Below are 17,970 nucleotides of genomic sequence, written 5' to 3'. Positions count from 1 at the left end.
AAAAGTAATCTCTAAATAGCCAATCAACGGAAAGCTCAATCTTCTCAAAATGCTCAGCAACCAAATGAGCCAATCAACGACAACTATTTCCCTCTTCTAATTTGCATATTAAGTTAAGAAAAGTTAGAGAAGAAAGCCAGAGCGCCAAGAGATGAGATAAAGTAGGTGGTGTTTTATTTGTTAAAAAATATACATAAATCAAACATACGTCACATTCAGGCAATGTAAGTATACATTTAATTAATTGTATAGATATTTAATAGCTTATCAATATTATTAACAGATAAGCCTACTGTAAATAAAATTGAAACTATGAACATGCTCATTTCTCTCACCAGGGAGTGAGATCTCTTCCTCCGTGTCGTCGTAGGCCTAAAGCTCACATCATCTCGGTGTGGTGGAATTTGTTTGTCTTTTATCTTGCCTTATTATACAATTTCAGTTTCTAGACCTAGAATAATCTTTATTCAATTGAAATCATTTTGATTTAGTTTATAAAAGTATCAGGTTTTCCATAAAAGTATAACTTTAGATCTAATAGATAGATGTACCACAACCTCCATTTCATTTCGTGTGGCGCGCATGACGTTCTCAAACTCACAGCCACTTGAGCTTTGCTTGTGAATGACGTCATTCATAGGAGTATGTTTCAACGTGTTACACACACAGTGTCTGTTGACCAACAGATGCCATAATTTCTGTACCATCACCTCTGTCTTTGATAGTTTTATTTTCCTTAGACTTTATTATGCATGTTTTTTATTTCAGCTTCACTCCTAATAATTTTCATGTACAGGGTTAAATAATTATTTCCTAAATGGTTGAATACACAACTGTAATACCATTTCATACATTGTCAAAATATTTCTTCATTGCCTGGTAGTTGACATATTTAACTGTAAAATGATTTTCGCTACTAACACTTAAACATGCACACTGGTGTTGTTGGAAGACTTTTTTTTAGGAAATGGAAACACAAAGGTAGGTTACTAACGCAGCAAGACATGGCTTCAAGCATCCAAGCATAAAAACCAAGTAAGATCTGTAACTAGCTGCTAGGCTTGTACTGTAGATAAAAACTCATAAAGCCCGGTTGATTCATATTTGGTTTGTCTGAAATCCCAGGTATATTCCATTGATTACATATTTCTGCCATGATATGTCATGCATCTTGTCAGTTGGTGTGTTTTTCGGTTTGCGTTGAGGTCTGTTTTCTGTTTGCATTTTGGTTTTCTTTAAAAAAAAAAGAATATTTTGTTCAATGCTTATGTTTCTTTAGCTCCAGCTTCCAATGATTTACATTTGATTATGCAATTGCCATGGTTTCTTATGGCATCTTGCAGCAGAAAAAAAAAAGATTTTTCAATCTGTTTCTTTGCATTTTGTATCTTTTCAGTGTTGCAGTAATAAGCCTTGGTTTTCTACACTAGATTCAAAACAAATATGAACATATATAAAATGTACTTGTCTCTGTGTCTTTTTTCATTAAAAATACATCACACCAAAAAACCCAAAACAAAACAACAAACAATTTAAATACTGAGTTTAATATTATTTTGTATGTTCACTACCTGACTATTCAAAATAAACTTTGAACATTATGAAAAGTTGTGTTATGTCTACTTACTTCTATTTCTATTTAATTTGTTAATTTTTTTGCTTTATATCCTGCTAAAAATATTCACCTATGTGTTTTGATTATGAATCTTATAATAATGTTTATTTATTCATAAAACTTTGTATATGACTTTTTGATTTTAAGTTATGTATATTCATTATATTTTCAAATTGTTTTATTGGTTTAAAGTAATAAATGCATTTTTTAAAGAAAAATCATTTTAAAGCTGTATCTTGCAATTAAAATTTTGTAAACTGCTTTTTGCATCAATAAATGATGGAGGGCAGTGTTTATTGGTTATTGTAAATAGTTTAAAGTTTTGCTATTGCATTTTCTTTTAAATGTTTATAATATGTATTTTGTTTATATTTCTGTATTATATTATTATTATTGTGTCGAATTAATTGATATTTCTTAATGAGGTGACTGAGTTTTAGATTAGGTGGTCTCATCATCCGGATCATTATAATAAGGTATTGGTATAATTTTATCAAATTAATTATAGTTATAAATCTGTACTTAGCCTACGACCTACCACTTGAGATGTGAAAGAAAAACTTTGTAAAATTGAAACTATAGAGGGCACTATAACATTTTTTATGCATGGGTTGTTTTGAGTGGAAAGGCAATTTTTCTCTGTCTCCCAGGCTTTAGCTTTGGTGGTTAGGCCTACAGCGTAATAAACTTTGTTTTGGTCCAATAATTATTGGGTTTATAATATTGCCATTATTTTTGGGCGAACGCATTTCAATATTTGATAAGAATGAGGTAGTGTAATGGCAAGAGGAAAAATCGTACAACATTTTATCATCCCCGCCCTCTTTTTGATCACCTTTCAGCTTAGCCTAGCACCCTTTTTTGTGAACTCTGAAGCCGATGGACAAGGCGAGAAGTCATTTAGAAACTGGCTTATCGACCAGAAACTAGTGGCCTACGAGCATGTGTTTCATGCAGTTGGTGAGTTTGCTTCTGATTTTTCATCAATTGATCAATTTACATATATATTTTTTAAACACACAGTATATATTGTGCAAATTAGCACAATCAATTTATAATAAATTCCCAACATTTATTAAACAAACAATAATAATAATGAAATGTCAATAGAATAGGCGTAGGCCTAGACCTACATTTTTCGGGTAGGCTACATTTAAACGCAGCAGCATGATGAATGTTGAAGAGACATTAGTTACTAGTTAGCCTAACTAAGCTGGCTATATGGCTAATAATGTTGTTAGGCCTACTCTAAGTTTATAGTAGGATTTATTATTTCCAGCCATCCAAAAATAGTTATGCCTTGGTTAAATGAGAAAATGTATAATGTAAAATAACGCATAATGATTTTTTTGTTACGAATATTTAGGATGTAGGTCATTTGAGGACTGCGGAGAAGTTGACCTGACACATAGAGCTTTTACAGATTTGTTTCTTGAAGAACAAACACAAGTAAAAGAAGGAATAGCTCATCTACAGAACATACCATATCTTCTGCAATGGCTTGAAGGCATTGGTCTCAAACATTGTTTTCATAGGTACAGTATATCACATTGATTCAAATGACAATTGTTTATCTTTATTATATATATTTTCAGCATACTAGTACTGTGTAATTGCTTCAGGCGGTTTAGCATTCTCTCTTCATGCCTTTAAAGTATTATTAATATTAGTAGTATAGAATGACTGAGTATTTTATAGGCCTAATCTCACAGTAGTACAACAGGAATAGAGATATGGTGAGATGCGTTTTATGGAACAGTTTTCTCAGGAAATTTTTTTAGTAATTTTCCTTTTGAATTATAAAATAGCATTGAGGAATTATTAAAATTGTTTTAAATAATTATTTAATAAAAATCTACAGTACTATAAAGTCTATAATACAGTATTATTATTGCACGATGTTCCACAGTAATAAGATTTAACATAATTTATTGTGATATCTTTATGCTCAATTTCCATATCTGTAAAGTAGGACATTTTCATAATTGTCTCATCATTGTATCTCATCTAATATATAATGAACTCTTTACTAACTTGGAACTAAAATTTGAATTACAAATGCTGTATTTTTGTTAGGCAATCTATAATTTGATATTACTAAAGGTCTGTTTACACAAACTAATTTAACAAAAAAGTGTGATGTGCCCAAACATGGTAGTGATGCCCAAATATGGTAGTGATATGACATCATCATGTCCATATATGGGCACATCACACTTTTTTGTAACATCAATTAATATTAATATAAGTATTCATATATTTTATGCAGTCTGGCATCCAAAGGCTATTGGAACATTGAACAATTACGTTTAATAGCGGTTTCGTCAGCCATTGATCTGCGGATTTCACCTGAAGATTTTAATGTACTTAAAAATGAGGCAAAACGAATACAATTGGTTTTAAAGGAAGAAAATAAAGATGTCAACATATGGAAAAAGCTAATAGTTCAAGATAAACAAGTGGATGAAAATGAAGGGTCATTTTTTTATTGTAAGTATTAAACTGATTCACCATACTAAAGCTATTTCTACACTATCAAACTAGTGTGTGATGTGCCCAAATATGGTAGTGATATGCCTAAATATGACATGTCCATATATTGATAGTGTAGACAGAGCTTTATGATTATATAACCCAAATGTCATTCCTTAAATGTTATTTTACACCCAAAAAGGTAGTGGCTTTGTTGTACTATTTAGTGTTTTAAATTTTCACAACCGCAATAAAAATGACCGTACTACTGTACTAGTTAAACAGGCCTTGTCATTTGAAAATTATAGGTGTGCTACAAATTGCACTCCTTAATACATTCAGAGGGGCTGTTTGTATTTTGGTTTTACCAAATTTAAGCGTGTTGTAAATCACAACTCCTCAAGGCCATTTTAGGAGTGTGTTAGGTGAGTGATTGCACTCGCTCACCTTAAAAGACCAGGCCTGTTAATTGTCTTTTAATGTGAAGCAATTATCTTTTTTTAAACCATAAAAAAACTACAGTAATTAAAAATCAAATTTGTTTGTTTACAGTAATTGCTTTGTTGATGATATTTGTCGTCTCATATCTGCTCTTGGGAAACCGTAATATCAACAATTTATGGGATAAAAGGAATTTTCTTGATCCTTACAAATCCAAAATAACATGGGGTTGGGAAGATAATCAAATTGTTGGAAGAATGGAAAACTTTAAAGTTGAGGTAAGCTTAATTTTTGTTACTATAAACTAAAATAAGACTGAATATACCTTAAAGGTGTGTTCACACTAAGCCCTGTTTCCAATGTGGTGGCTTAATAAAATAATAAAAATAAAATTGTAAAAGTGGGTGATGTTTAAAGCTCTGTCTACACTATCAAACTGTACAGTGACAAAAAAATGTGATGTGCCCATATATGGACACGATGTCATATCAGTACCATATTTGGGCATATCACTACCATATTTGTCAAACTAGTTTGATAGTGTAGCATTGCCAGGAGCTTTCTGAGGCCACCACCGAATTCGGGTTCAGGCTAAACATAGCTTTAATGGCTTCCTCACATTAAGGTCGACTTGGATTTCTTTTAAAAAATATATAAAATTTGTTAATTGCTTCTTGAATTTGAAAAAAAGAGTAATAATTGTATAAAGCTTTGTCTACACTATCAAACTTTATGTGACAAAAAGTATGATGTGCCCATATACAGATATGATGATGTCATGTTACTGCCATATTTGAGCACATCATTACCATATTTGGGCACATCACACTTTTTTTTGTCAAACTACAGTAGTTTGATAGTGGAAGACAAATATTTAGGTTTATTTGATTGATTGACTGAAGGTGTACAAATCATAAACTGAGGAATGAATATGTGAATTATCTTGCATTGATTTTAAAATCGTGAACTGGTAATCAATACAATCCCTACATTTGATGAATTGCAGAACAACATTTAACTGTTGATATTTAAATTTCTTTTATTAAAAACCTACCTTGCAGCTATGCTTAATTACATGTCAATTTACATTAACATTTAAAACAGCTAAATCACCCCACTTGCAAGTAATTAATGCTTAGATCATGTGAAATAGCTGCTTGCTATTTTTTGACATAATTTGTTTCTGTTTTAGTTTTTCCATGGATGGGGTTCAGTTTTTGAAATTAGCTCAGCTGATGAGGTATTGGCAAGTATCGATGTTGGAAGCCAGTCTGTACCTTGTCAAATTGAAAAATGTGAAGATCAAAATAATGCAGTTAGGGTGTCTTTTACTACTAGACGATCGGGGATTTATAAATTTTATGTTAAAATACACAGTAAACCTATCTCAGAAAATCCATACAAGAAAGAGTTTTTACCAGGTTTGTCTTCTTTTAGATACCACCCCTAAAATGTTATAACATTACATCATTAACAAAAATATCTTCTTTACATAACTGTATAATCATATAAACAAAAACTTTCCAAACCCAAGAAAGTTTCAACTTAATAAGAGTGTCCCCTAAATAGAGGCCTTAGAGACCACTGGTCCCAAATAAGGGGTTGAACCGTAATGCAGTATCATAGTGACTGAGTTATGTCAAGTTAATTCATTGTGCGCATCTGGTGAAGTTAAGACATTAAAATGGCATTTCAACAAAAAAAATGTATTCAGGGGAATAATACATCTATAATACTTTTGTTTTGTTGTAGGTTGCATAGTGCCAGCAAAATGCAACTTTGTAAACCATAGTTCAACCATAGTAGTTAGACAAGATGAGCTGCATGCCTTACATTTAGAAGTCTGTGATGAATATGGCAACGTGTGCAAGGAACGAATATCTAAAGAAAGTATTAAAGAATATGCAATGAAAGTTACAACTGTAAGTTTCTTGGTAAATGGATATACAATAGAACACGATTATTTAGAGAACACTGTTATTACACACGCCCACACAATCTGTGAAATGAACAAGGTGTAATATGTGTATATAATGTTTGAATACTACAGTATTTCCAACCTTTAAGGAACACCTATTTTTTTTGTTAAAGGGACACTTTTGTGGGGCCCAAAGGTTTGATTGTACTACAATTTGTTTTTTTCCAGTATTTATAAAATAATATAAATTACATTACTCAGGTACATTACAAATTAATACAACAAAATAAAGTAACCTTTTACCAAACGTATATAGCTATTACTTTTATTATTATTGTACTACAAGTTTGTAGGTGGTCTTATATTGGATGCTGGGATTATATATTCATTTGGAGGATTATCAGCTACATTAAAGATGTTTTTATTGAGAATAAGTTGCTCTACATAAACAGTTAAATTTTTTTAAATTATTTCATCTTATTTCTTATTTTCCAAAGCTTGATTCTAGCCCATCAGAAATAGACAATCCATTGTGGGATGTGACTGTGCAAGATGACAACCTCATCTCTCTATTCATCAAGCTTTACCAGCCAGGCTGTTTCAAGGCTGTAGCAAGCTACAAGGATCAGCAGTTTGCCAATGGAGAATTCAACATCATAGTATTAACAGGTAACGAGATTTGGGAGGGCTCACTTCAAAATTAAATCAGCTTATTCCTTGAATGTTGTTTTTGTTGCTCATTCATCAAATACAATAATACAAATACAGGTATATACAAATGACAGGATAAGAGAAAGAGGGTAACCCAATAAGCTCTTAGAGCTTTAAAGGTAAACCTCTCTGATCGTTACTCTACTGTAGACATACCCAACTAAATTTTGTTTATTAGGATTCGTTGATGAAAAATGTTAAAGCTATTATACAACAATTTACTAATGAAGTATCAACATATTAATAGATGAAGCCAAGTCTTTATCTGCAGAAAATAATCAGCGTTCCTATTGTAACAAGTTACGTCGCCATTTGATACTAGGTAGCCCAGGATAATTTACTTGTGAGATTTCTGTAGATTGTACAGTATATCATTAAGGACCTTTTTACACCTGCGCCTTAATACAACCACAGGAGATTACATATTTGAAACTTATATTCCACTATGATCATTTTTGTAGCATTTTTGTCATTTTCTTTTTTTAGAGGACGCCATGGCACAGGTCAATAAAACGGTTAGCAAGAAGAATATGGACAGTTATTACGAGGCTCGGCTTTTAGAAGCCAACAGCGAAAAACTTCGTAAACCAAAGAAAGTCTTTTGCTACATCTCACCAAAGCAACTTACAATCAAAGAATTCTATCTGAGGATTATCCCAAAGCGTTTACATACGTTTAGAGTCTGCCCGTCAACTAAGGTAACTTAATTCGAATTTGATTACAGTTGTCTAATGCTTGGTTCCCACTAGAAACACAAAGTAACGCAACATAAGGGATTTGGCCAATCACAATCAATCGATTATTCGATTGTCGCTTGTCATTGGTCAACTTGCTTGTGTTGCGTCTTTGTGGGAACCAAGCTTAAACCTCTGTATTTATTATCCTTGTGTTTCATATTGCATCATATTACTAAATTTTAAAACAATATTTACAGAACAGGCATCAGAAAATTGCAAATAAAAAACAAATTTGCTTGAATATTCTACACATTACTTAAGTAATTTTTCCAATCAGAGTAAAATATTTAATCATTTCTCATCTCAAACATAATTTCTATGTTTATTTTATATGCAAATGAATATAAATGGAAATAATAATTTTCCACTGATGAATGAATGAATGAATTCATTACAAATTCAGAAGAAAGATTTGTTCTAATTATTTACCATGATTGATTTAAAAATAATTTTTAAATATTTCAGTTTTATTTTCACGGGAACGGTGATAGTCCTGAATTTACTATAGATGACAGTGGACAAGACCCAGTCACACTAGCATGTGAGAATCGTGATATACTAGCTGCTACGTATACAAAATTTCTACTCAAGAATATTGGTATGCTTATTCATTTTTTGTTTAAAATACTATATTATGCGTATTATTATTATTATATTTCACAGATTTACAAGTACCCTTCAAATTTCAAAATAAGTAGTTTAGTTAGTATACAACGTGTTACATACTAAAAGTTAGTTGGCGCCCTCTTGGTCTATTCTCTTCAAATTAACTACTCAATTTATCTCGCTTTAATCTGTTGCTTGCCTCGTTTCAACCAGTTATATGATATCTACAGTATGTCCAATTTTAGTAAAAATGTCTTGAAATATGTGGCTTCGAAATCAAGTATGATTAATTCAACTCTGCCAATACCAGACTCTCTGAAAACTCTCCCTCCCAAACCAAGACTTTCTTTGAGTTCCAAAGGTCCACATTTGTTTTTACCATTAAAAACGCATTCAGAACACTTAAACTGTACAATAAACTATCTTTTCTTATCTTTTTAGGTGGTTCGGAAACATTTAAAACAAAGCAAGAATATTTTTATCAGGAAGTTAGTAATAAACACAAGCGGAACTCTCGTACCATTATCCACCTGAATATTGACAGATACTCAATACTTGAAAGTGTATGTATACTAGCATAAAAGGCTTACTTGGTTAAGTAACAACAAAGGACGTACATGCAACGCAAGTGAGTTGACCAATCACAAGCGACAATTTGGATGGTCCATTAATTTAAGATTGGTCAAAACACTTATGTTGTCCTTACATAATAATAATAATAAGATTTTTATAGCGCACATACCACTCAAGAGTGCTCAAGGTGCATTTAAAAAATAAAAAACAAATCATACAAATGCCTGACAAATAAAATGCAATTTCTTTGGAGGGTCCCCATCTGTTCTCGTTCTGTCGCGGTCCTGGACCCCTACCTAGGTGACCAAACAAAGGAGCAGGATACACATTTGCCTTGCCACAGACGACCAGGTGCTCAGAGACAACAACCAAGACAGAGGCACCCCAAAGATAATGCTGGCCAGGAAAAAGTATACTAAACAATTCTAAAAAACTTTGGAAAACTTCATGATTTCCATATTCCATAATGAATAAATGTGTTTTTAATAATTTTTTTAAAGTATCATCATTGTCTTGAGTCCTAGTGGGAACCAAGCTTTACAATAATCAACCTCAAAATTGTTAGTAACTTCCATATTGTCTGACTCACTCTAATTATTGTACAGTATGCTGTGTATTAATTACATGACTCAAACTGTACCTAATTTATGGAAGTGTCCTTTCTGTAACAATCCTAGCCTATTATGGACTTGTGCTGTATGTCTTCCCTCAATGTATAACTACATTATATCTTTTTTTATAGTCTATGAAAGCAACTAAATCCTTTACTACATCAGACTGGTGCAAGAAATTTGAAATCAAATTCCTTGGAGAAGAAGGTAAAAATACTTTTGATTGATTTTATAATATATTATATTTCAATGAAATCCCAATTTCGGCAAGAATTTAAACAATATGTAATGTTTTATTTTTTAATTTAAGGTTTGGATTGGGGTGGCTTATCTCGTGAATGGTTTGGTATTGTGTGTGACAGTCTATTCAAATCAGAGAATGAACTCTTCAAAAGTTTTAAAGACGACGCACAAGGATTGGTAAGGATAGCCCTTGTACAAATTGTACTGTTTCTAATAAACAGCAGATCATTAAATACACACTTACAGTGTGCAACACATGGGCGAGTGGTTAAGACAGTGGAGCCGTAAAATGTAGTCATAATATCGGCAAGGGTTCGAGCCTCACTCGCTCCATGGTTCTGGTGGTAAAAAGAGTCTTTTCGGATAAAATCTATAATTAATCGTAGGTCCCGTGTACACAAAATGCTCATGTTCACTTTAAAGAACCTAGTACATCTTTCGAGACAAGTAGGGGGTTACTCTGTACTAATACACACAGTCACTGTCAACACAGCCACTACTTTAGTAGGCCGTCTAGTATGTCTCCTAGTTCTGTAATAATCAATTTGTTGATTGTGGAACTTGCGACGATGAAGAGGTTTTGGTAGATTATGCTTTATTAAAGCATAGTCTGTAGGAAGGTCACAATAAAGTTGATTCTACCGACACAATACTGGAACGAAAACTCCTTTAAATTCAAACTTTTTTAGGTCTGAAATGTCTCAAACCTATTTCCTAATTAAATACACATTCGAACTACCAGAATTAGGCCAAAAGTGTTCATTATTGGTAGATGGTATTGTTTTTTTTAAAATACTATAGTTAAAAAATAAAATGTTTTCTTGTTACTGTCTGATTGAGTGACATTAAGTATTTCCATAATAGGTTCATCCGAATGCAGATAGGCCACAGCATCTGTCTAAGTTAAAGTATTATGAATTTGCTGGCAAGATAGTTGGGAAGTGTCTGTACGAATCATCATTAGGACCTTCCTATACTCAACTAGTCCGTGCACGCTTCTCACGGTCGTTTCTCGCACAACTTATTGGCTTACGAGTAACGTATAAGGTATGATGATGATTTTTTTTATTTGATTTATAATGTATAAAGCTCTGTCTACACTATTAAACTAGTTTGACAAAAAAGTGTGATGTGCCCAAATATAGTAGTGATTTGCCCAATTATGGTATTGATATGACATCATCATGTCCATATATGAGCACAACACATTTTTTTGTCACATCAAGTTTGATAGTGTAGACAAGGCTTTAGATATTTTGTTGAAGATTTTTTATTCAAATGATTTTGACCTTGTTGTCACTAGCATTGTACTGTATGGACTTGTTTACTTGTACCTACCAAGGAAGTCCATGAAGGCAAACAACTGATATAAATAAAAACAAAAAACACAGACTACATCTTGTCTCAAATTTGCACATCTTTGACCAAACAGTTTTTTTTAACAGAATGAATATTGTTTAGCCTTGTGTACACTATTAAACATTATGTGACAAAAATGTTGATGTGCCCATATATGAACATGATGATGTCATATCACTACCATATTTGGTTTATACTATTTTGATAGTGTAGACAGAGCTTAAAATGAAGTTATATAATACTATGTATTTCAATTTGTTTTTTTAACAGTACTTTGAAACAGATGATCCAGAATTGTTCATGTCTAAGGGCAAGTATATATTAGATAATAAGATAGATGCCGACCTTGGTTTGACCTTTTCAGAAGAGATCTATAACGATCATGGGCAAGTAGATAAGGTAGATAAATCATTCATTTTAAATGTTTTGTCAAAGATCTATTACATCTAGTATTCATGACAATTTCTAATAAATTTTTTGGATAAATATTTCATGTTCCACATCGAAAAAAAATATTTGACATTTTAGATATATAAATGCAGAGAAACAAACTAATCTATCAAAAAAGAAACATTTTTTAGAATTTAAGTTTTTTATGTTATAAATTAAATATACTGTACAGCCATTATTATTAACTGTATAAACTCATATGCTACTCTTTAAATTACACAATTTATCACAAATTGATCATGTTTACATGAACAATATTTTAAAAATATTTAATTTATTATTATTTAATTTACTATAATATATAGGTTGTTGAGTTAAAAGCAGATGGGGCTGGTATCCCTGTTACTGAAAGCAACAAGATACAGTATTTGAATTGCTTAGCTGAGCACAAACTAAGTAAATGTGTTGAAGGGGAGCTGGAAGCATTTACTAAAGGTACTCTATTTTATAGTCCTTTCATTTGACAAAATGTATTATTCAAATTCACCAAAACCAAAATTAGAAACTCTCTATTTTGCTTATAAAAAAGACATTGATTTTAAGACGATGAGCTTTACTTTATTTGGTAAATTGTATGAAATATTTTGTCAAAATGAATAACTATTGTGTGTGAACAAAAAATCTAAAAAGGACAAGCTCAAGGACAATTATATCTTTAACCATTTTAATTGAGTGCCATAGTCTTTACTCTTCCTACCACAATATATAACATTCAGTAGGCACAGGAAAGGCTGTGATAAACTACCTAACTTTTCCTAGAAATAACAATCATTCAAAGTATTTATAGAAATCCATTATATATATATACCTTGTAAAATAACTAATACTTTCCTGTTTCCACACTTATTTCTTTATTCAAACTATTTTTTGCTGAAACTGACAAGCATTCCTTATTTGCTAAGGGCTAAAAGGTTAAAGTAAATAATGATCTGAAAGGCTTAATATAGTGGATAGTAGGCACTATAACAAACTGCCATTATTATTGAAAAAGGAGAAAAATGAAAATCATCCATTTTCAATGCATTTATTTTAAGAGTTTGAGTAATTAATAATCAATAATAAATTGTTTTTGTATTATAATTTATAACTTACTTACTTTTTAACATTGATTTTTGCCTTCTTATCCTGTAGAAGCATTGAATCTGGTCAATTTAAAGCAACTTAACGTTAACTGGTCAATTCAAAGCAACTTAACGTTAACTGGTCAATTTAAAGCAACTTAACGTTAACTGGAAAACACGCTTCAGCCACTGTACAGCATGACTTTTGTTTGATTTGTGTAAATTGAAACTCTATTTTTCAGGTTTGAATGACCTTATTCCTGATTCCCTATTGAGTATGTTTGATGAGAACGAGCTTGAACTGCTCATGTGCGGAACATCTTCTTTTGACATTGCTGACTTGAGAAGCCATCACATAGCAGCAGGTTGGAATGGACCTGATGGAAGCAAGGTAATGAGATATAGATACACTGTGTCTTGCGATTTTCCTATTATCTGGTTAAACTATGGGCAAACCATTATACTATACTCGGTTATATAACCTACTATTTAGAGGTGTTGTAACACTAAATATCAAAAATAGTAAAAACTACAGTATGTACTTGTAAAATGACGTCATTTTTAGTGACATTATTTTACAAATAGTAATTACTATTTGTCCTAAAAAGACAACAAAAAATACACGCTTTTCAACTAATAGCCTAACTAGAGTGTAAATATTTTATTCTTTGACATAACTAGTTCAAGGCATGAACTATTGTTACATCCTTACATGTTTCTGTGTAAAGGTCAAGTGTCTTGTTTTTAACCTATTAACCTAGTTTATTTCAATTCATTGTAAATGAATGAATTGCTGTAACTGGTTTAAGGTTTAATCAACAATAGGGTAGATTACCTGTAATTCGTAATCTAATAATAATCTATTTATGTTAAAATACAGTTGGATATATTTATTTTTTTTTACAGTTATTCATTTATTCGATCTTTTATTTTGGAATCTCTGGTCCATAGAAAGTAAAATTGCATATAAATTAATTACAAATAAACAAAAACTGTAGTAATTACTACTACTCATCTCAAGATGGCATTCCACCTGGAGAGCACCTTGAATTATATAAGACGTTGCCTATAATATAATAGTTATATAGTTATATAACTATTTTGAATGTACAACAAATATTTTTTTTAGACATTAGATTGGTTTTGGACGGTTGTCAGTGGTTTCACTCAAGAAGAGATGTCCCGTTTGCTGCAATTTACAACTGGATGTGCTCAGCTTTCATCTGGAGGCTTCTCACAGTTGAAACCAAATTTCCAAATTGTTGCAGTGCCAGCTCATAATACATTACCCACTGCTCATACATGGTGAGGAATATTGAATATATATTATAATTGCAAAGATATCCACTCCATAGCAACTACCCACTACCCACCCAATCCGGGGTGGTTTTCAAATGTATTCATTTTGATATATGTGTATAGATGCGTAAATAGCAAATATTTTTATAACGAACAAACATGAAAGCACAACTAATGCTGCCAGTTTTACTGCCATATTGAATGCAATATGGTATGATTTTTAAATGTACTGTTAATGTTCCCAGTACAATTATGTATGACTTGCAAACTCTCTGTATCTCTCAAATAATTGATAGACAAATGTCCATATTTTTTAACAATGCAAAAAAGTTGTAAAGAAATGATTTTTTTTATTTTTCACACAATTTAACAAACAGCTCACACAAAACCTTTTATTTGATAGGATTCAATATTCTTTTGTAAAAACTATTTTAAAATTATATTTGCAGCTTCAACCAACTTTGCCTACCTACCTATGACACCATCGAGAAACTCCAGAGGTCGTTAGTGATTGCCATCAATGAAGGGTCAGCTGGGTTTAGCTTGGTTTGATGGTATGAAGAAAAACGACACGGTGGAATCGATTATTCAAAACAGAATCTATCCTTTATATTACAAGTAATTTTTAAAATCGTCTCAGTTGTATTTTTATGAAGGATTTTATAGGATATTGGTAAGGAATTTATTAACAAAATGTTTATAAAAACAACACAGATCTTACCAATACCATTTTGATTGGAAGATTAGTGATGATATGCCTCTTTGCTGCATTTTCACTGAGGTGAATAGGTACACAACAGGTTATATTCTCACCCCACTTTATACATAATGCTCATTACACTACATATAAACATGAAATGCAATCTTTATGTTTAAATAAGTTATACGACATTGTGTTGAGGTAACATATTTTACAATATTATTATTATTATTATTATATCTACTCTTGCACTCTCAACTGAAAAAATATATTGTATTAATATTTTTGTGGGAGTAGTGTGCTCTGTGCCAACTAGGCCTAATCAGGTTACAATGTCTTCTATTGATCAGTGTGCGTTTGAATCACTTGTACGTACACTCTGGGTGTTTTAATATCCCTTTTGTCGTGAATGTTACATGTCATTTAATGGGTTATGTCCCTTCTGTCATCGGTAAGACGTGTACCTTCTGTCGGTCAGTAAGACATGTCACTGTCATTAATGGAAAATATCACTTCTGTCATCAATGGAACATGTCACTTCTGTCATCAATGGAACATGTCACTTCTGTCGTCAATGGAACATGTCACTTCTGTCATCAATGGAAAATATCACTTCTGTCATCAATGGAACATGTCACTTCTGTCATCAATGGGACATGTCACTTCTGTCATCAATGGGACATGTCACTTCTATCACCAATGTGACATCAATGGAACATGTCCCTTTCTATATTCATCTTTCTGACATCAGTGGGACAATTTTGTCATTTGTATGGTATTGAACATTTTTATTTGTTATACAGTAGTAGTTTAGGACTGTTTATACAGTAGATATGTCCAATGTTGTGTGCAATTTATGAACACCCTTTCTTAACTTTAATCTGAAAGTCGTACATTCCTTTTGTAAGCTGATATTTAATGTATTTAAAATAATATTCAATGAATATACCTTGATACACTCTTAAATTCGTACAAACTAACCTTCTATTTAATGTAGTATTCATACCACTATTTTAAAAGATTATAAAGACTTGTATTTAAAATCAGTTGATGCCTTAAGTTTATACATGGAGCAGTTGTTTAATGCAGTATTTAATATAAGAGTTTTGTTTCATCTTCATGATATGAAAAATAATCAGTAGATTGTTCTCTTCATGAGGTTTGAATTGCAAATGAAGCGGTTTGTGCCTTGGTTATTAGTACCTGTGCATGAATTATAAAGTATAAGTATATGCTCAACCTGATACTAAGACAATGGTACCACCATTTGGTAGAACTTTACTATCTAATTATTTATGCTACAAAACTTGCTGATATTCTTCCTGTATCAAGAGGCTTTATTGTTGCATTTTAGTATGGGTTAATTATGGAGCTATTTATAGCTCCATGGGTTAATCATACCTCATGGATGTAAATACAGTAGTAATAGTATAAATTCTAATGTGTCTGCTTATATTTATGTACATAACTAAACCATTTTATTTATTTTACGGGTTTTGCTGGAGTGGTATAGAGTGTGAAATAAGGGAATGCGCCGCTGAGATCTGCTAAAATGCTATTTTTTTGGGTGATTCTTTTTTCATTGAATAATAAAATGCGTTCAATCCTACAATTAAACAACTCACAAAACGTGTTGTAATGGCGAGAAAGAAACTCCTAATATTAAAGTTAATCATAATAAATGTGAAACTTTATTTGTCTGCATGAATAATTAACATTATTGGTTGTTTTACATTAAACATTTCAATTTAAATGGAATGTGAAACTTTATTTGTCTGCATGAATAATTAACATTATTGGTTGTTTTACATTAAACATTTCAATTTAAATAGAATGTGAAACTTCTATTCTATTAAACATTTCACGTGGAATGTTTTTCCCTGCAAATAATTTAACAAACGAAATTACCCCATTTTGATTTAATTACACGAGTGCAATGGAATATGTTATTATATTAAACATTAAATGAGATTAAAATACTTACGTACAAATCTATATTAATTTAATCATCACGCTACAATATTATACATCAATAACTGTTTTGGGCAATTGCAATTAAATTAGTACATTTTTCGACAGACCCAGTGGGCCTACTAAGTTTCATGAAGTCATGTTTTTGGGGTGCACTTATTGTATTGTATGTTTTTAACTTTCAAGTGAAATGTTAAATTTACAGATGATTTCAAAAGGTCGATATATAAGGCCCAATTAATATTACGGTAGTTTTTGCGCTCTGTGATGCGGTTGTCGCGTAAAGATATCATCACGAATGTAGCACGCGTAGATATCGTCGATACGCGCACTGCGTATATTCTTGTGTATCAAAGCTCTAAAATCCTAAAAGATCCTATGAGTAGGTGCTTATAATATTCTATGTTCTATTGTGTAGCCCTCTCGGTGTTATGATTTTATTAAACTTATCAATTTCGGACACTGTCAATTCAGTAACTGTATTACTAATGGTAACTTCAAGCCTATATTGTAAATGTTGTTGACTAATTGTATTGATATGAAATTATATATTTGGTTATTTATTTGTGACTGTAATTTGTTGTACTGTATATCTATTTTTAATGTACATTTTAAAAATTTCCTCAGTACTAATGCTGTATTGTCTGTATATCCATGGATGTATTATAGACCTACCTCCATGTCTACGTGTATCATCAGTAAACTGCGTTGTTTAGTGCTTTTTATATTGAGTCTGGTTTTCTTTAAACTAAAAGGTTGTGAATGTAATCATAATAATATCCAGACAAAAATCAGACAAGACAAAAGTCACATCAAGCGAACACTAGGCCTATAAATTGTTGTTTGTTTTTTGCTATAACAACCTTCCATACATTATTAAAAATTTAATCACGGAATTATTTTTTTTAAATGTTTGTTGTATTAATACACTGCAGGTGGAATTTTTTTGTATTCATTTAACAATTCAATGCCAGTAATTTTATTTCATTTTTATAATCGATGCAACAAAATGTCCTGCCAAGGCAACCGCATATGCGAATGGTGCACACCAGAACAATATTTAGCGATTACAGAGTGAACCCTCCGGTTTTTTCTATCGATATTGTTATAATTAGAAATGTTGATATTATAAAGCAAAAACAGTTTTATTATGGTATAATTTACAGATTTGTGATTGACTGAAAATAAAATGTTCGTGATTAC

At 31.5% G+C, this 17,970-nt stretch overlaps 1 protein-coding gene across 1 annotated transcript; it reads left to right on the top strand.

Annotated features, from left to right (window-relative positions):
- Nucleotides 1-2,266: 2,266 nt before the first annotated feature.
- Nucleotides 2,267-17,970, top strand: LOC140060272 (apoptosis-resistant E3 ubiquitin protein ligase 1-like). Its single transcript, XM_072106412.1, has 18 exons — nucleotides 2,267-2,575; nucleotides 2,982-3,150; nucleotides 3,885-4,105; nucleotides 4,640-4,806; nucleotides 5,721-5,949; nucleotides 6,281-6,450; nucleotides 6,944-7,115; nucleotides 7,644-7,855; nucleotides 8,360-8,492; nucleotides 8,942-9,063; nucleotides 9,816-9,891; nucleotides 9,995-10,104; nucleotides 10,792-10,974; nucleotides 11,557-11,685; nucleotides 12,042-12,171; nucleotides 13,040-13,188; nucleotides 13,927-14,102; nucleotides 14,546-17,970. Exons 1-18 carry the CDS (start codon nucleotides 2,395-2,397, stop codon nucleotides 14,646-14,648), a joined length of 2,832 nt encoding a protein of 943 aa, XP_071962513.1. The 5' UTR covers nucleotides 2,267-2,394; the 3' UTR covers nucleotides 14,649-17,970.

Source organism: Antedon mediterranea, chromosome 10, assembly GCF_964355755.1.
Source record: "Antedon mediterranea chromosome 10, ecAntMedi1.1, whole genome shotgun sequence".
Classification (NCBI taxonomy): domain Eukaryota; kingdom Metazoa; phylum Echinodermata; class Crinoidea; order Comatulida; family Antedonidae; genus Antedon; species Antedon mediterranea.
This window is presented reverse-complemented; position numbering and strand designations above follow the sequence as displayed.

Bases quoted from the DNA above. Each gene is read 5' to 3' on its own strand.
- LOC140060272 (XM_072106412.1), top strand. From the start codon at position 2,395: ATGGCAAGAGGAAAAATCGTACAACATTTTATCATCCCCGCCCTCTTT. The intron at 2,576-2,981 runs GTGAGTTTGCTT...ACGAATATTTAG, and splicing joins GCATGTGTTTCATGCAGTTG to GATGTAGGTCATTTGAGGAC. The intron at 9,892-9,994 runs GTAAAAATACTT...TTTTAATTTAAG, and splicing joins CAAATTCCTTGGAGAAGAAG to GTTTGGATTGGGGTGGCTTA.